Genomic DNA, 19,703 nt, shown 5'->3' on the forward strand with positions numbered 1-19,703 from the left:
ACCTAGTTATACAGCTCAGGAAAACATGAGATCTTCTCTGGTGTCCAACTGTGACTTAAATTATTATACATGTAATAAAATATGTATTGACACTACCAGCCAGAAGTCTGGAATAATTAGGATTTTGAAAGAAGTCTCTTACAAGTACTACGACTGCACTATTTGATTGCAGTTACAGTAAAAACAGTAGTATTTTTAGTTCGGCAGCCATTACTCCAGTCTTCAGTGTCACTTGATCCCTTAGGAATCATTCTAATTATGCATGCATGTACTACTTCATATTTTGCTATTTCTTTCAGGCATCGCCTGGTGTTATTGCAAACCCGTTTGCGGCAGGTATTGTTCGTAAGAACAGTATGGAGAGCATCTCATCAGTCGACAGAGACCTGAGTCCGGAAGAGATTGACATCATGCAGAAGGTGAGCTCTATGCTTCACACAGAGCAGGAACAGCAGAGGAGTGCATGGAGAAATAACATCTGTCTGTCTGACCTTTCCTGCAGGAGGTTGAGATGGTGAGAGAGACGTCCCAGTGGGAACGGGAGGAGATGGATAAAGTGGTGAGTAATTTCCTCCCCTAAATGCCTTTTTATAACATATAATAAAAATAAGAAGAAGAATAAGCTATCAAAATGACGACCACTTCTAAATATTTCCTATAACTGCAACTAATGTTTGTGGATCTGTCCTTTTCTTCCCCTCTTACTCTTATCTTATGCCCCTCTTATCCCCGAAACCCTCCTGAATGATCTTGGGTGCTGCTCATTCCAAACATCACATTTTGTTTCTGCTCTTTCCATTCATCTCCTTCATTAAATATGTTCTTGCCTCTTCATGGTCCCTGGTTTTATTGTTCATCCACGATTCTGCATCACATAAACCTCATTCCCATCTGTGCAATGGATGTCGTGTGTGTGTGTGTGCAAAATGTGTGTCTGTGTGTGATTGGGTAAACGTTATCCCCCCACTCCTCCTTGCCTTCCCTCTTTCGGTAAAGGAGCGCATGCGCTTGGAGCGTGAGGAGGCAACTCGTTTGCTGGAGGAGGAAACTGAGGTGAGGCCTTAAGCCCTCCCTGTCTTTACAGCCCACATTAGGGCTCCAGGAGCGAAACACAGGACCTGCCGTCACCTCGAACATGAACAACTGAGTCACATCTGAACCTCTGAGCTCTAGAAGCTCTTTAGAACCAGTGTCCTCATGCTTAATGAAAGAATCTAATTAATGTTTAGAACATGTTCTTTCAGTGAACAGTGATCATTCATTATGCTCTTTCTAACCCTCTCTCTACAGAATTTGAGCACTGGACCACTGAAACTGGACTACAAGACACTGGCGGCTCTACCTACCACTAGCCTACAGAGAGTTAATCGAGTAAGTTAACCTAACTTGCAGAAATGTTTCCTTACTTGCTTTTGAATGCTTAACATATCGGTCTTCAAAAACTCTTGTCAGGTCAAGCTATATGTTTGTCCAGTAGCGTTACTTGTACTAGTAGTGCCAAAGGTGAAGCAGTCCAGCTGCTGGCTTTAGTCTTCAGCAGCAGCAGGGTTGGATGTCATTCCAGCCATACCTCTGACAGAATACAGATTGTATTTGCTGGTGCTTGAGCTGGAGTGAGGGGGAGGTGCTTGCCGACAGCTGACAGTAGCTCAAGTTATTTTAAAATGTGAGCTGATTGGCTGAATGAGTTAATGGGTGGGTGTGGCCTTTGAGGTTGAAGGGACCCTTGAAGGATCTTGACAGTTAAGTTATCTAGAGTCAAGCCGCTTGGAATCTGCTTCGGTCATCTTACTGTGAGTGTATCACTGCTGTTACTCTACAACTCTGTTTTTCTCTGTCATTTCTTCAGCACTCATACCTCCTTGACGTACTAGTTTTTCCATCTTTTCTTTTCTGTGTGTGTGTGTATGTGTGTGTAAAACTGGTTACATTTTATTCAGGATTTATTGCCTTCAGTGATGTTCAGTAAATGTTTTATCATGTAACAGTTGTAATTTAAGCTTTATATCTTGTTTTTACAAACTACAATATATTCCTTGTCCCTTGTAAGCATTTTTAGCCTCTGTCTCTCTTCTAGATATGTTCAACCTACATAGCAGTAGCAGCTGTTAGCGAAGTCTAGTGAGGAATGGAGAGGGGGTGGACGGCTCTTAGATCGGGAAACACTAGCGCAAGGTTTTCTCCCTCACATGATTTTGTGTTATATGAAGTACAGTTTAGTCATGGCTATTGATAGATCAGAGCGGTGTCTTTTATCGGCACAAGAGCCAGCGAATAAAGCTTTTATCAGTATGAGGCCATTAGTTGTATGCGACAGTAACATCTTTAGCATCACAATGTGCCACTAATTGCACCTGAATTGATTTTGTATTTTACTGTGTTGACAATCCGGTGTATAGTTTCATAACACTTTATAAAATTGCATCTCTAATAGTAATGACAGTTGTTTGTGTTTGTGTTTTGTGGTAAGGGCTCATTAGTGAGTGTTTGTTACATGCACTGCTAAAATCTACTTGATATGGTTTCTGTTAGGTTGTGTTTAAAGCAAGCATTCACGGTAGTTCATAATGCCGAATAACATTTTAAACTATAAATACCTCCCTAGTCCCTAATAAAGTAAAATGTAGTAACTGTCATAATTAAGAGTAGTGTTATTGTTAACTAAAACTAATAAAAATAATTTTTGATAATTTGAATAAAGCTGAGGTAAATTGTAGAAATATTAGATTGAAAATGTTGCTTTGGCAACTAAATGAAATACGTTTAAGTACTTACATTTCATAAACTAAACCAGACATAAAAATATCATCTTAAAAGAATATATATTTAAAAAAGCAAGCACAAAATTATGAAAACTAAAATTAAAACTGAAAAATATAAAAGCAAAGTCCACATTAAGGCAGATTGAATGCAGATGTTCTTCTGGATTGAGTGACTTTCTACTGTGAGATGTCTCAGGATGATGGGATAGCTGTATTTAGCTCCTCACTCATCTGAATTGTCGTGACTGGGAGATGATCATGTCTTTAGCATGGCTGTTATTTCTTCCAACTCTGACAGACTAAACCCATCTGTTTCATTCTGTACTGCTTTTCCTTTCTTTGCTTTTCCTTTTGCTGTGTTCTAATCTTTTTGTGATGCCATGACATTTTCTTCCTCCTTTTGTATATCATTAGTTGTTCTGTTCTTTTATCTGTCTTTGTTTCCATCTCACATTATTTCTCCCTTTTGTCTGTCGAAAATATTCTCTCTCTCATTCCTCAGTTTTCTCCCTCCTTTGCTACATTCTTCACAATGGAGGCTGCCATGCCGGCTGTCCCTGTAGACCCCCTGGGTTTTGAGAAAGTCCATGCCTCTATGTACCACATAGAACCTGTTGCCCTCCCTTCATCTCCAGTCTGCCCAGCCGCAAGTTCAGCGGCTTCAAAACCTCCCCAAGCTGACACATGGGACCCCCTCCCAGCTCCAGGAGTCCCACAAGAAGCTAAAGAGGAAGAAGAATGTCTTGTGGACTCCCAGCCAATCTGCTTTAGTGAAAATCCCTTCCTTGTGGCTAATCGCAAGAGCAAAGGCTGCCCTCCTGACGAGCGCATTTTATCAGGGCCACCTGTGGGTTATGGCAGGCATGGGCAGCTGCAGCCCTGGTTGTACAGCAAGGCAAGCAGCCTTGTGGAGTGTGTTTTCTGACTGAGTGTGTTTCTGGTCTAGCATGGTTGTGTTATCAGTAGCTATTTAGAGTTAACACAGCACTTCATTCTCAAATATCATCCAAAGATTTCTGCTGATAGCGGCTTTAGATTTACAGATGTCTTTGAAAACAACAATGTCTATATACACATTTCCTATATTTAGAAAATGACTGAAGCTGAAAATGAAGCGGATACAAAAATGGGACCCTGTAGTTTGTGCAACCCTATGGTCTTGAGGCATTTGAACATTCCCAGAGAGACTGAGAATGCTTTGAATGTGAAGTCAACAGGTGTTAAACAAAAAAGGGTGAAGGGTAAAGGCCTCTCACCTTGAATACAGACTGGCTTCCAATCATTTCCAGGAATATATAACACCATGGTCTCTAAAGTAACATTTGACACATTGTCTCTTTCTGTAGCATGACATTGTTCTTGACACAGTTTGAAAAAATGCATTTTATGGCACCACTGCTTGATTTCAAATGATCTGTGGCACGTAATACAACACGTTTGTCATCAATCACATCATAAGAGCAAGAAATACAACAACTGCAGTGTGCAAGCATATTATAATAACTTGCTTAAGGTAGTTGTTTATGGTTTGCTATTAATGTTTTTCTCAAATCAAGATAATCCGCTTTAATAAAATTGCACCTGATTGTTTATTCATAATGCACTACTGTTTATTCATAATGCACTACTTTGTAATTTGGCCAATTTTGCTTATTGAAAACAGCAGGCCTCATCTTGCTTTGTGAAATACTTCCCTGACCTCAAGCAATTTCTTTCCTTCTCCAGTTCTCGTGACATGTTGTGATGGATGTTCTTTTGTTTGTATTGCAGTCTTCACCATCGGAGCCTCACAGGATTGACAGTCCTGTCCGAGAAGCTGCACACTCTCCACACAACTCCCAGGTCAGTACCGTTTCAGAGTGTATTCACTCCCCTTTCATCATCAGCCCTTTCATTTCTCATTTGTTTTGTCACGTGACTGTCAAACATTACCATGAATAAGCCTGGACAGATTTATGCAGGTGTTTTTGCATGGTCAAAGGCAGGCCTAGTTTACATGTTCTTTATGGTAGTGTTCTGGTTGATGGCCTGTGCTCTCATTCCACCCCTCGTCATGACATTTCCATATTTCTCAGCAGTCCCACAAATCTTCCTCTGTGATGCTTGGAAGGGAGGTTCGATATGTAAGTGGGCTGACTAGCCCTTGTATGGCCTGCACTAGCTGCACTTAGCTTTGCATTAGATGTTAAGAGCCGAATGGAATAAGGGCCTGTGTAACTCTGAGCATGTCCTGCTTTTCATGCTGTCTGCAGCAGTGAAATGCTTGACTCTTATTTAGTATTTCCACCAAACCAAGCAATTGAGAGTGTAACCGCAGCCTGGTAAATTAACACGGTGTATCAAGGCCTTGTGAATCAAATGAAGTGTATATAACATTATATACACTACTGTTCAGACGTTGGGGGTCAGTAGGTTTTGTCATATTCTCACCAAGAATATACATACCTTTGATCAAAAATACAGATAAATCTGTAAGATTTATGAAATATTAATGCAATTGACTGTTTTCTCTTTCAGTGTATTTTCAAATGTAATTTTTTTCTGTGATGACTTTCAGCAGCCATTATTCCAGTCTTCTGTGTCATATGATCCTTCAGAAATCATAACTGAAAATAGTTTTTAGAGTTTTTTTTTCCAGGATTCTTTGAAAAGAATGTCAAAGTAAATGACAGTCTTTACTGTAACTTTTGATCAATTTAATACATCTTTGTTGTATACAATTAATTTATATATATAAAAAAAATTGTACTGTCCCCAAACTTTTGAACACTAATATAATTTAATGAGTTCAAGTCTCATCAGAAAATCAGAAAGCTAATCCCATGTGATTTGTTTTTCTTAATCTTAATTTTATATCATGTTCATATTTCTCTTTTTTTTTGTTTCAGTCAAACATTAATTTCCCTTCAAATGCAAACACCAAGGATAATTCATCAGTGAGTGTCCAATATGCAGATAACATGTAAATTATGCTAGATCAAGTTAATGAAAATATTGATTCGTATAACATTTCTAGCCATATTATGTTGGAAACATTGCTTAAATTTGTGGTTGATTGCTGGATTTATTGTCAATTTTATTTCTCTCTCTTTCTAGACTAAACCTGGTGCCATCCAGCCTCTCTCTCGGGTGCGACCCGCTGTGTCTCCAGCCAGTCAGGATGGCAACAGCAGTCCCAACCCTTTCCAGCATGGCCTCTCTCCCATCAACTCTCAGACCACTGTAAGATCCCTCACCACTGTCTGAACCCTAATGGGGCCCCCTTTCATCCTCAGTCACCAATGCCTAAAGACCAACAAAACTCGAATGTTGTTTTATTTCCTCCATATGCATTCCAGCTGTGCCTGTTAAGCCTTACAAACGGTCACAGAATAATCCAGGTCAAAGAAACGGGTTGTTTAAAAAAAACAAAGACTTCTCGACTTCTCACTGCAAGTTACATTGTGCCTGTTTTCTGTCAAACGGCGCCTCTTTTGGATTTTTTTTCTTCCCCTAATCACATAAACCACATTGTTTGCAAAGCAAGGTTTACACTCACATTATCTCAGGATACCATTGTAAACCAAAATATTACCCCGAGTCATCACCATAACCACAGACCTCCCTCATACTATCAAACTCTCTCCTCTCCCTCCATCCTTTCATTGACATGATCGCAACGCGCGGGCTGCATGTGGTCTAGCCCTGCATTTTCCTCCTGTGCTCTGCCTTTGCTGCTCTGTCTCTCATTAGCTGTTCCATCCTTTTTGTCCTTTGTCTGTTTCTCTACCCTTCCACCCCTCTGTCCTCAACCTCCCCGACCCCTCATACAGCCTAGTGCCCCATCCCCTGACACACATGAGGAATACCCCATCAATATCAAGCAGGTATATAAGGCCTTCGCAGCTGTGCCACACTCCCTGGCTGTACTGGAAGCCCCACAGGTAGGACAAATGCTCCTCAAGGTTGTGAGCATGTCGTGGTTCCCCCGTCATCCAGTGCTTGGTCTTCCCGTTGGACATTTTGTTCCTTTTTGGAGCTTGTTTGCTGTCGTTGTGCACGAGTCACTCATGGTGGTGTCGACTCCAGGAGTTCATCTGACAGGGACACTTATGTGTCTCATTCATCTGTCACTTGTTCGTTTGATGTTGGTTTTGATATTTGATTCCTTGCTGTGTGTAAAGTGTTTCCTTTCATCCAACTCAAGTCTTGTGTCTGAGGTTTGTTTGTATAAAATGTCTTGACTGAATCTTTCCTTTTCACTCTCATTTTGTTAGGATCTTTACTCTCCGCGGAACAATGTCAGCGCAAAGCAACCGTCACCAGAGGTATGTGTTCATTTGTGATCTGTATCATTTTTGAAGTGATATTTTAAAGCTGGAATACATTATTTGACTTCTTCACAGATTTTTTTGCTCCAATTTTTAATTTTGATCAATCGACACTAGTAGATTTCACAGAATACCGTGTAGTGTTCAATGGCCGCAGACTCTCCAGATGCTGTTCAGTCAGAGGATATCAAGCATGTTTTGAGCCAGTTTTAGAACAGACATTGTTTTTATCAAAGATGTAGCTTGACATTTGAGCTTGGGGGGGGGGGGGTCAAACCAAGCCAGTCGATTTGGCCAGACAAACTTTTTAGCATTTCTGTAGTAAACGTACAAATTCACATTCATGTACCATTTAAGTAGTAGCAACCAGATACACTGTACTTGCATTACTTGTGAAGGCTTTGCTGTCTATTTTTGCTGCGCTATCAATAAACACGCTGAATATAATGCACTATAAACTTGTTTGCCAACAGAATCACAAAGTAGACTTTAAAGTGACAAAAAAAAAACCTGTTTCAGCACTGGTCTTTCACACATTCGATCTGAAAAAGACTCCAGAAATTGGTTTGTAAAACTGTGGAAAAGTGGGAGTGTAGAGGGTGTGAAGAGGGAAGACAACAACCAATGAATGCAGAACTACACCTACCCACACTCATTATACAGACAAATTAAAGGGTTAGTTCACCCAAAAATCTAAATTATGTCATTAATGACTCACCCTCATGTTGTTCCAAACCCGTAAGACCTCCGTTCATCTTTGGTACATAGTTATTTATATTTTTAATTTAGTCCGAGAGCTCTCAGTCCCTCCATTGAAGCTGTGTGAATGGTATACTGTCCAGGTAAGAAAAACATCATCAAAGTAGTCCATGTGACATCAGAGGTTCAGTTAGAATTTTTTGAAGCATCGAAAATACATTTTGGTCCAAAAATAACAAAAACTACGACTTTATTAATCATTGTCTTCTCTTCCATGTCTGTTGTGAGAGAGTTCAAAACAAAGCAGTTTGTGATATCCGGTTCGCGAATGAATCATTCAATGTAACCGGATCTTTTTGAACCAGTTCACCAAATCGAACTGAATCGTTTTAAACGGTTCGCGAATTAAGCTGTTAAACTTTTTTACTGTGGCTGACACTCCCTCTGAGTTAAAACAAACCAATATCCCGGAGTAATTCATTTACTCAAACAGTACACTGACTGATCTGCTGTGAAGAGAGAAATGAAGATGAACACCGAGCCGAGCCAGATAACGAACAAAAGATTGACTCGTTCTTGATTCAAGAACCAGTTGCATCGGTTTTCGGATCACCAGTAGTGATGGGAAGTTCAGTTCTTTTCCGCGAACCGGTTCTTCCAGACAGCTCGATTCAATAAACCGGTTGAAGAAAACGGTTCACCGGTTCACAAAAGAACGAGTCAGTCTTTTGTTCGTTATCTGGCTCGGCTCGGTGTTCATCTTCAGTTCTCTCTTCACAGCAGTTCAAGCAGTGTACTGTTTGAGTAAATGAATTACTCCGGGATATTGGTTTGTTTTAATCCAGAGGGAGTGTCAGCAACATTAAAAAAGTTAACAGCTTAAGTCATTTGTGGATTAATGCGTATTGGAGACGCGAACCGTTTCAAACGATTCTGTTCAATCTGGTGAACTGGTTCAAGAAGATCCGGTTACATCAAGTGATTCGTTCGTGAACCGGATATCACTACACTGCAGTGAACGCGCTCACAACAGACCCAGAAGAGAAGACAATGCTGAATAAAGTCGTAGTTTTTGCTATCTTTGGACCAAAATGTATTTTCGATGCTTCAAAAAATTCTAACTGACCCTCTGATGTCACATTGATTACTTTGATGATGTTTTTATTACCTTTCTGTTCATGGACAGTATACCGTACACACAGCTTCAATGGAGGGACTGAGAGCTCTCGGACTAAATCTAAAATATCTTAAACCGTGTTCCTGAAGATGAACGGAGGTCTCACGGGTTTGGAACGACATGAGGGTGAGTCATTAATGACATAATTTAGATTTTTGGGTGAACTAACCCTTTAATATTAAAATAGCTTTAAAATGGAAAGAAAATTTAGGATTTCTTAGAATTTTCATTCTGTATCATTTGCTGTGTACCACAATAATCCGTTGTCATCGTGTTCATGATCAGTCATACCGCTGTATCAGTGCTATTATTTTTGCATCTTTTATTTAAAGAAGACATGTTATGTGTGCAGACACGGTGGTCGTTATGAGAGAATATGAAATATGTTCACATAAACTTGCTCCCTTGCTCCGGTCCAGATAAGAAACAGTTCTCTCATGCACGCTCCACGTCTTGTTACATATTAAATATTGTTACGGTCTTGTTTATAGAGATGAATTGACAGAGCCAAGTCTTTTATGAGATTTGAATTCTCCGCTGTAATACAACCTCATGCATAATACAGTGCAGAGATTGAATCGTAAGACTTTATTCTCATGAATAATGCTGAGAGAAGCTCCAGCCACAGCCGCCAATCACTACTGCAAATAAATGCATATATGGCACTTTTCGTGACATTGGTTCAACTTGGATGAAATTGCACTAAAGAAAAAATAACCACTTTTACCTTAATAATAGACATAATGAGTGCTAAAGTTGTTTTCACTGATGTGCAACCAGTTTATATATGTTTTAGGGTTTCTTGAGACTTTCATGATAAGCAAATCAATGAGTGAATTACCCACTGCTTGATACATATTGTGTTCAGAATTTAAAAGTTGTGTGGTATATTCCATCCTTTCCTCTTCATGATGATGACTTTTGAATGAGCCTGACACATAACCCTTTTTTGGTGTGTACTGTCTCACCACAACTCATTGCGCAATATTATCTGCAAGTGTGGTGTTGACATGCTGTACATGATGGGTCTTTCAGCCTGAGCTGAATAATGAGGTGTTTATGGATGAGGCTGATGGTGAGGGCAGTGGTCCTCTCAGGGCTCGTCCCTCCCTCTCATCTGACCGCCGCGAGTACAGGAGCCTGGCAGCCGTGCCACACATGTCTCGCCCCTCGGTGGAGTCGAAGGTACCCAGCTGATCTCCAGCAGAACCAGTTTGACACTTCAGATTCATCTAAACTTTTGAGTGGTGGTGGTGCAGGTGTATGTGTCGCTTTGAACTGCAGCAAAGAAATGTGATCAATTGTGTGTCCGCAATGTCAAGAAAGCCCAATCATCTGGCAGCATGCGTTTTGGTAAAATATGGGAACTTGATTGATCGGTGTTCTGAATCAAAGCAATTATTTTTGGTGAGAAGAGGCTTCAGGAGAGCAGTAATTGCAGTTGCAGCATATTATGCAGTCATCATCCTGATGGTGGCGGATCGGCAAAGTTTTGGTATCTTTGTGCAAATTATTAATTTTTGTCTGAACTTCAGAATTAACTCGACGACTTCTTGCATGTCAGTGCATGTCAGTTTTGGTTGCGTGTACAGTGTTCTTTACAACTGATCTGAAATCTGAATCCTCTCTTTCTCTCTCTTTCTCTCTCTTTCTCTCTCCCTCCGTCCCTCCCCCAGACTCCCTCCTCTTTTGGCAGAGACAGCCCAGAGCAGCGCTCCTTCAGAGACAGGCAGAAATATTTTGAGATTGATGTGAAGCAGCAGACACCAGACAAACCCAAACCTCGCATCTCACTTGTGGGAGAAGATGACTTGAAGAAAATGAAAGAGGAAGAAGGTTTGTGTCTGTTTAGTTGTCAAACGTTGATGTTAAGCTACAGCAAGCTTGAGTTCACTGTGGAATCATGCTAAATAGTTTGTCAATGACTTTCCTCAGCAAAACGAATTGAACAGAGTGCACAAGAGTATATGCTGGATGAAGATGAGGAGGATGAGGAGGAAGATCTGGCTAAGCAGGTGGCAGATATGAAGGCTCACGGAAAGGTTATCCTCGATGGTGTGGAGTACAAGGTGGAGAGCTTGGGAGGCCACAGTTCCCCTTCTCTTAGGCAGTGTGCCACACCTCCCAGCCACTATGGCAGCTCCGGGTGAGCTACACGTTTGCTCAATTGTTTGCTAGTATTTCAAAGTTTCAAAGATTTTTTGCCGTTTTTTTTTTTTTTTTGGCTTGCTGAAGTTCTGATTACAAAACACACTGAACATCTAGAACTCCAATTCTTATATATCTTTGATTATTAAAATAAGTATATATATATATTAGTGCTGTCAATCGATTAAAAACTTTAACTAGATTAATCACACATTTTTTCTGTGATTAATCGCAATAAAAAAAGAAATGTTTTTGTATGTTTTTAATATATTTTTAATGTAATAATTTCACAGTTAATCAAATTAATGTAGAAACAACATAAAGACATTATATTTTAAATACTTGTTTAAATGGCATCTTTTTATGAATGAAGGCTAGTATTACTGATATTAATACAGCTACTGATTTTTTTTTTTTTTTTACATTTATTATTAGGCTTCAAAAATATAACCGTTTTTAATTTAAGTAAACTTAAAACAATGCTAACATAAACCCATAATAAATGTCATGTTTACTCCTGCCCTTCCTGTCTTAACAGTTAGGAAATATACAGAAATTTAATAAAGTTATCAAAGTTATATGCAGTCTGCACTGCATAAACTATAAATTAAATAGTTAGTCCTTATTAAATCTACAAAAGTTATTTAGTCAAGAGCAGCGAGTCATTTTCTCTGTTCCCTTTGTTCTTTAACTTTACTGACAGGAAGCTTTATTGGCTGCTGTCCCTTTAAGAGCAGACAGACACGCGGATCTCACCGTTTATATACTGTCTATGGATCTCGCCTCATTCTCTCACAACTCTTTTTGTTCATTTTAGACTTTATATAAATCATTTAAGATTGCTCTTATGAGAATAATCGACAAAACTGGCACTTTGGGATGTTTATTGTTAGTTCAAGCGCTTAAGAGAACTGGATTCTGGCGCCCTGTCTATGCATTGTGTGTGTGTGTGTGTGTGTGTACGTGTCACATAAGGGCATTCACAGACAGCGCATTCTCTTTTGTCTTGCCGTGCTTGAAATGTTTAAAAGCATTTAAATGAATAAGAGCGTGATCATATAATGTAAAGCTAGCCAACGGATGGCAGAAAATACGGATGCTGCGTTAATTGCGTTAAATATTTTGACACGTTAAACCAGACAAAAATTAATCGCATGCGTTAACGCGTTAACGTTGACAGCACTAATATATATATATATATATATATATATATATATATATATATATATATATATATATATATATATATATATATATATATATATATATATATATATATATATATATATATATATATATAATTTTTTTTTTTTTTTTTTTTTTTTTTACACAAATAATTATAAATGTGTCTTTTTTATCAGTTTAATTTGTCCTAGCTGAAAAAAGTATTTAAAAATCTTACTGACCGCAAAATTTGAAAGGTGCAACAAAACATTAATTAGTAATAAAATAGTCATTTATTATTTTTTAATCCAGTCCTTCCTCCGTGGATGGTAAAGGAGACTCTCAGCGGAATTCAATGGAAGACAGCTTCAGACTGGAACAGAGACCCAACTCTATGACAGGGTGAGGAACACTAAAACCTAAAGCTGTACAGCTTTGCAATTTTTGAGATATTCGTATTGCTTGACTCAGTGTTTGTCTAAACAGTTTGATCCCAGTTTATCCCGGTGAATCTGTGGCTCCCATTCGGACGGCCAAAGCAGAGCGTAGACATCAAGACCGCCTCCGCATGCAGAGCCCGGAGCTTAGTGTCGCCGTGGACAGGGAGCTGTCCCCTGCTGAAAAACGAGCCTTGGAAGCAGAGAAGAGAGCCATGTGGAGAGCAGCCAGGTACGACTGTGAATTACGTCATATCAGGAGCGTTTTTCTCTCCTCTGTAATGCCGATCTCTAAAGAGCTGTCCGCTTGTATTTAAATTTCATCCTCCCCTTGATGAACGGGGCTTTCGAAGCCATTTCCACATTTTTTGGATATAGGAATCCATGAAATTATATATTTTATTTTTACATCCCCATCTCATATTGTGGATTTGTCTTTGAAGGCCTTGAGTTTCAATGTAGACCTTCCCTTTTTAATCTTTAATGTCCCTTTCAGAGTGTTTTCTTTCATCTGTAGTCTCTTTCCTCTCTTTCCTTTTCTTTGTGTGTTACCATCTTCTATCCTCTCTACCTTCTTACTTTCTTGCTGCTCCCAAGGCCTTATGGTCTAGAGGAGGACGTAAGGCAGTATGAGCAAGACCTGGCTAAGCGGCTCTACCAGTCCCGTGTGAGGGCCTCTCTAGGCAGCGCTGCAGCCTCTCCCACTTCCTGCTCCTCCTCTTCCTGTCAGCCCAGGTCTGCCCTTAACAGCCAGAAAGCATCATGGGGCCTTAGCTGTGATGCTTGACACCGCTTGGGGTGCTTGTGGACATTTTATAGTGCATAATGTATAAAGGGTGAACAATATTTGTAGGGGCTTTTTCTAAACGATAAACGTGTCCTACAAGAACCTAGTTCTGCTTCTGCACGTGTGCTATTTTATTTATTATTTAGTTTGGTAGCACACTCACTCTTTCTCTCTTCTAAATCACTTTTGCCTCTCATCTGTGTTAAAGTCTTGCATTGTCCAAATAACATGCGTTTTTTTTTTACGTTATTCAAGTTGCTTGCAGTTGTTTTATTAGAGGTGCACTGATATTAGTTATAGACTTTAACAAGATCTTCATTAAAAGCACTGGTGCTGGTTACCTTTATATAGACGCTATGGAAGCCCATTTCCACCAGTGAATTAAAAAATATCAAATGTAATTGTGACTATCTAAAAATTCTGACTTTTTTTATCGCAATTGTGAGTTTACATCTTTCGGTTCTGACTTGTATGATATAAACAATGATATAAATGGCAGTTGCGAGTTTAAAAATCTGATTTGTGAGATTGAAAAATCAAGTCCAGTTCTGAGGGAGAAAAAGACTGTTCTCAGAATTGCAAGTTTATATCTAACAATTCTTCTTTATTATTATTCTGTGGTGGAAACAGGCTTCCATAAAAATGGTGCGGCTTGTTAAAACCCGACATTTTTCAGTTGTAGGCAGAGTTTAAATGCATGTGGTAAAAAGTGAAAGTGACGTGACATTCAGCCAAGTATGGTGACCCATACTCATAATTTGTGCTCTGCATTTAACCCATCCGAAGTGCACACACACAGAGCAGTTGAACACACACACACACACTGTGAACACACACCCGGAGCAGTGGGCAGCCATTTAAGCAGATGGGGGTTCGATGCCTTGCTCAAGGGCACCTAAGTCGTGGTATTGAAGGTGGAGAGAGCACTGTACATGCACTCCCACCACCTACAATTCTTGCCGGCCCGAGACTCGAACTCACAACCTTTCGATTGGGAGTCCAACTCTCTAACCATTAGGCCACGACTTCCCCTTAAAAAGACGGCCATCCACACAGGATGATGATTTTTAGGTGATGTTTAGGTTTAGCTAAATCTGAAATGATACCACGATAACATTACCAAGATAAAGATTAGAGCTTGGGATTTTTGTGGTTTTTGTTTGCAATATAGGTCTGTGCATGGACTGAGTGCACAATACTGAGATTAACTCTAATCTAAGGAAGTTTGGCAAAGCTAATTGTCTTGGCTGGCTTAAATGGATAGTTCGTTCAAAAAAAAAAAAAACTTTATTATTATTTTTTAACTTTTACTTTTATTATTTACTCACCCTGCACTAACACAGTCTTTCTCTACAATGGCCAAGGTCAGGTTTTCTCAAAGCAATTAATGATTTTTTTTGTTTGTCTTTTTACAAAACCCTATTGTGTGCCCTTGGCAAATATGTCACGAGTTGTGTGGGATCACTCTGATACTTTTGCATCTTTTTGTTAAAACTGGTCACTAATCACTGCCATTATTTAGACAAGCACATTTTTTGTGGTCTGAAAAAGAAAGGTCATTAAAATAATACCCAAAAATGCAGATTTTGTAAATAATGGGTGAATTATCTCCAGTATTGCCTATTTAGTATTCCTTTCCCCTTGACCTTTTACAGTGTTTTATAGGATGAAAGCTAATCGGTGCATCTCTAGTTTGTGTCATTCGCTCATAACTTGGACACATTTTTTGACAGCCTCCACCAAATTAACTTGTTCTCCTGTATTAACCATTCAGTGTGCGCAGCATCTCTGCTTATCTTTCATCTCTCATCCTGTCTCTCTCCACGCACCGTTTGCCTTTCTCCTTTCACTCTCTGTGTCTCACTATATCTCACTGTCTTTCCAGGATGAAGTCTCTGGAGCAGGATGCTTTGAAGGCCCAGATGGTCATTGCCAAGTCTAAAGAGGGGAAGAAGCGTGGGACGTTGGATCAGCTGTCAGAGTCGCCGTCCCCTGCGCCCACACCCTCTCCAACACCAATGGAAGGTGACCATCTCATTTACCTTTGTCAGTAAAACAAAGCCAGTGTATTCTCTGTTGTGTGTTACTGTTCAGTTGTGTTAAATGTATTTCTTGTTTCCTAAACAGATATCAGTCCACGGACAGTGACTTCACCAGGCAGACTGGTATGAGACAATTCCTTTCATTTTTCCATTTAGTACAAAGCAAAAAGCACATTTTGAATCACCAGTTATTTTGTTTTTGGGAGAAAAAATCAATTAGTACCTTTATTTTTTACTTTCATTAATAAAGTCATTCTTTACTTTAACAGTCATGTCCATAGCATATAGAGCAATATCCATGAAATTTTCCTTTATCTCTTTTCTTTGTTGTCCTCTCTCCTCCTTTTTTTGTATGTTTACACATCTCTGCTTCTCACCCTCTGTCCTTCCCTCCATCCATCCTGCCATCTCTATTTTGTGATATTGATTTTTCCCCCCTTTTTCTCTCTCCATTTCTCCACTGCTTATGCCTGTTTGCTGTCCTTTTAGTCCCTGTCAGAAAAGAAGTTTGACTACCGACAATTTGCTGCCATTCCTTCTTCCAAACCCGTTTACGACATTCAGGTATTGCCTGCATGCCAAGCGTCGAGGAGTGCAGCTTGCCCAATCCCTGTCCTCCTGGCTTTCCCTGCTCCCCTGCTCCTCCTCTCCCTGGTCCTTCCGATGGCTAGTCCAAACTGAACTGTCAGGGCCCTGTGTTTGCCAGCGTGAGCAGCATGCTCATTTTTGTTACTGCAGCTTTAAGCATCATTCTGGATCATAGTCGTCAGCGATTTGGGTTTCGTTTTCGGCTCTGAGGTTCATTTCCACAGCTTAACACACATCCCGTTCTTAATCTACTTACATTGTCAATACCATGTGCTTCTCTTCTGGGTATGCGGATGTAGTGTAGAGGTGGGGTTTATAGTTTGGTCTATGGGCTTTGTGTTGATCCAAAACGTGGGGTAACATATTAATGCGCTAAGACACTCAAATGGCAAACATCTTTGCATTGTCCTTTCCCTCCCTCCGCTCTCACAGCACTCGCCCTCAGACAGCCAAACCGGTCTGACTCCTACAACATGTGTGAAGGCCATTCTTTTGATTATCAAATTGAGTAAAAGAGCTGAATGTGGCTGTTTCATGTGGTGTCACTGGGAGAGACCGCTCTACTGGGGACGCAGGGGGTCATGGGAGCAAAGGAATGTTGTGTTTCTTGGTATTGGTGTTCTGTGGTTGTGATTCTGGATATTTGTATGAAGGGAAATTGGGCATGTGATTGTTAATGTTCTAATACTTTTCCTCTGATACCAGACCAAAAGACCACCAAATCTGTGAGACTGACACAAACCATAATTGGCATTTACTGTTTTTTCAGCATATCACATGACAATCAAATTAGCTAAATCTGGATGATTTCAGTGACAGCAATCAGCAAATCTTTCTTTGGAATGTTTAATTAATGCAGAACGTTTTTAAATTCCATTGATTTTTATTGAGTGTAGTGGTTGGGGCATATGATTAAGACCTGCATTATTTACTTAAGTTAAGCTGGAATAGTATGTCTTTATGTCATGTATGGGGTTTTACTAAAGGATGTGACTCACATTGTCCTGTTCAGACAGAAATGGGTCTAATAAGTTAGGGGCCGTTCACATATCGCGCCTACTTTCCAAAGCGCTCGGGCAGTTGCGCTGGCGTCTGTCGTTGCTAAGCAGTGTTGCCAGATTGGAAATGTCCAAGTATCGTACCAGAAGTTCAAAATTATCGTACATGAGTCAAAACAGTTCTATTCTATATCTATTCTAAACCAACAATATTTTGACACCTGCAAATTACCATAATAGATAACAAGGCTTATTGTTGTACGGAAGCAGTGAGACAAAATACTATCCCTTTATTTTCAGTGACTGTCTGCGTCGCGGCGCATATTAAAACATATTAAAATTATTTTTAACATTTGCTTTGTCGTGTCCAATGAAGAAGAAATTTAGCTGTTGCTGCGTGGTGCAGTTAACTCTACATCTGAGCCGCTATCATCGGAATCCTGCGTGTTGCCAGATGTTGAAAGGGTTCTTGCTGTCATGGACTGCAACATGTGCTCGTTGGCTTTAAAGCAGGGCACTCTCCTGCATTCTTATCACACTCTGAGGTGCACACGAACGCCTTTAGAGTGTCTGTAATGAGCCGATTTCGTGTATGAGAAAAGAAGCCCTATGACTGCAACTACCATCATTTAAATTTTCATAAAATTCTGAAATGATCGTACATTATGGAATTTTTTTCATTATTGATCGTACATCGTACAGAGGTCAAAATTATCGTACAAATACGATAATTATCGTACGTCTGGCAACACTGTTGCTAAGCAACCATGACCTGCTCTCTCCATGAAGACGCAGAAATTTCAGCAAAGGATAAATGGATTTGCAGCACTAAAAATCGCTTTCAGTAGCTCTGCTACGAAGTTTATTTAAAAATAGATATCCATATACAGCTATGATCAGCTGTTCCTTCATCTTGGCTGAGCTTTCAACGTTGTTACCGGAAAGGATGGAGCTGATTGGTTAGTTCTTGTCACATGACCCGCGGTGCGTTTGCGGCATTCTGGAGAGTTGAGATGTTTTTATCTCGATGGGGTGCGGACGCGCCTGGAAAAAACGAGTGCGTCGCACCGCGTGCGCATCGCTTCCATTATGAGCGCGCATACCGCACGCCTACATTGGAAATAATGAACATGAGCGCGCATGCGAACGGCCCCTCATGGCAGCCTTGTATAACGCCTGCAACCAGAGTGACATATTAAATTAAATTAAATTAAATGTATGCATTTAGCAGAAGCTTTTATCCAAAGCGACTTACAGTGCATTCAGGCTATAAATTTTTAACCGTAGTAATAGTATATATTGTCTTTTCTAATATTCAAAATATTTTCTGTAATTACAATTGTAATGTTGTTATATTTTTCCATTTTCATTATCAAGCATTTTGCCCTCTGATATTCAGCCAAAACTTTAAATTTTGTGTTTCGCTCACAATAGCCAATAGCCCCATAATACTACTGTGTCAGAAATGTTCATTGTTGCTAGTTGTTAACCAGGTTTTTTTTTTTTTGGTTAAAAATTAAGGTCTATCATCACAGAAATAAATTACATCTTTAAAGATATTAAAATAGAAAACAGGCCTTTTAAATTCTAATACTATTTTGCAGTGTTATGTTTCTTACAAAAACATTTTTTTAAAAACGTACCGACCCCAGACTTGTTTGATTTGTTGAATCATGTTAGAAGCAGGTCATTTAAAATGCCAGCTAGTTAGTCTTAATTTACTGCACACTGTATTCAAGCAATGCAGTGTACGGGACGCCAGGTGAACCCTTGTGTTATTTGGTGGCCTTTTGAGACTGCCATGAATCGACTGTGTGTTGTGAGTTTTTATGTTGTGTTATGTGACTTGATGTGTGAAGAAGCACCTTCACCCTAACTGTTCTTAGGGTTTTTTTTTTTTTTTGAGCCTTTGAAAAAGAAAAAATGAAAGAATTTGTTGGCAAAATATTTGTGGTGGGGTGAAGGTTTGTACAGCATGCCTGTGTTGTTTGGAAAGACTTGTGAAGTTTTAAGTGGACTTTGTGAAAATCAGAGGTTGGTATGTTTTACATTTTCTGCCATTTCTTAAAATGATCAGATGAAAAGATGGTAAAGGTTGTGTTGTGGGTAATTATTGGGACATTATTAGGCCAATCCTGTAACAACACATCCCTGGCTCTAAGAGAGGAAGATTTTGCAAGGTTTATGCACCTGAAACGGGAATCTGAAGGGTTTTAATCTAAATGTGCCTCAGTAAGTCTGTCCGCAGCAGTGGTGTGAGCCTTTCTGGACTGTTTTAAACTCAGTTTTGAAGTATCAGCTCCCCTACAAGGTGCTTTCTGGTCAGGTGAAGGTGAAGCGGCGTCTCCCAGAACAGCTCTATGGTTCAAATATCAAGAGCGTGTTGATCCAAACAACCCCCGTGCCATTCACAAGACCTCATCTAGGTCATCCACATTTGTCTTTTAGATTGAATGAGAAATTATTAGAATTATTTACACTCAGCATTTTAGCAATTCAGCCAAAAATAGCTATTCTTGGGAGACACCTAAAGGTTTCACTCTTTCATTTGTCTGCTATGGCGGAAAGAGAGATGGAGCTGATGAATTCTT

General features: G+C 39.6%; 1 protein-coding gene across 16 annotated transcripts in view; it reads left to right on the forward strand.

Moving 5' to 3' along the window:
* scrib (scribble planar cell polarity protein) overlaps positions 1 to 19,703 on the forward strand; it is a 97,778-nt gene that overhangs the window by 73,842 nt on the left and 4,233 nt on the right. For 4 of the 16 annotated variants that reach the window (XM_059533560.1, XM_059533538.1, XM_059533532.1 and 1 more), the window contains 19 exons: positions 300 to 419; positions 503 to 559; positions 997 to 1,053; positions 1,291 to 1,371; positions 4,533 to 4,604; positions 4,838 to 4,885; positions 5,651 to 5,698; positions 5,859 to 5,984; positions 6,575 to 6,685; positions 7,019 to 7,069; positions 9,984 to 10,133; positions 10,625 to 10,784; positions 10,884 to 11,094; positions 12,573 to 12,662; positions 12,747 to 12,929; positions 13,295 to 13,432; positions 15,370 to 15,509; positions 15,612 to 15,649; positions 16,016 to 16,090. In XM_059533560.1, coding sequence (XP_059389543.1) covers positions 300 to 419; positions 503 to 559; positions 997 to 1,053; positions 1,291 to 1,371; positions 4,533 to 4,604; positions 4,838 to 4,885; positions 5,651 to 5,698; positions 5,859 to 5,984; positions 6,575 to 6,685; positions 7,019 to 7,069; positions 9,984 to 10,133; positions 10,625 to 10,784; positions 10,884 to 11,094; positions 12,573 to 12,662; positions 12,747 to 12,929; positions 13,295 to 13,432; positions 15,370 to 15,509; positions 15,612 to 15,649; positions 16,016 to 16,090 — 1,956 coding nt within the window. The remainder of the gene's footprint in view (positions 1 to 299; positions 420 to 502; positions 560 to 996; positions 1,054 to 1,290; positions 1,372 to 4,532; positions 4,605 to 4,837; positions 4,886 to 5,650; positions 5,699 to 5,858; positions 5,985 to 6,574; positions 6,686 to 7,018; positions 7,070 to 9,983; positions 10,134 to 10,624; positions 10,785 to 10,883; positions 11,095 to 12,572; positions 12,663 to 12,746; positions 12,930 to 13,294; positions 13,433 to 15,369; positions 15,510 to 15,611; positions 15,650 to 16,015; positions 16,091 to 19,703) is intronic. The other 12 variants (XM_059533564.1, XM_059533595.1, XM_059533546.1 and 9 more) reach the window with 11 other exon arrangements.

The sequence above is a fragment of the Carassius carassius genome, chromosome 3 (genome assembly GCF_963082965.1).
Source record: "Carassius carassius chromosome 3, fCarCar2.1, whole genome shotgun sequence".
NCBI classification, from domain to species: domain Eukaryota; kingdom Metazoa; phylum Chordata; class Actinopteri; order Cypriniformes; family Cyprinidae; genus Carassius; species Carassius carassius.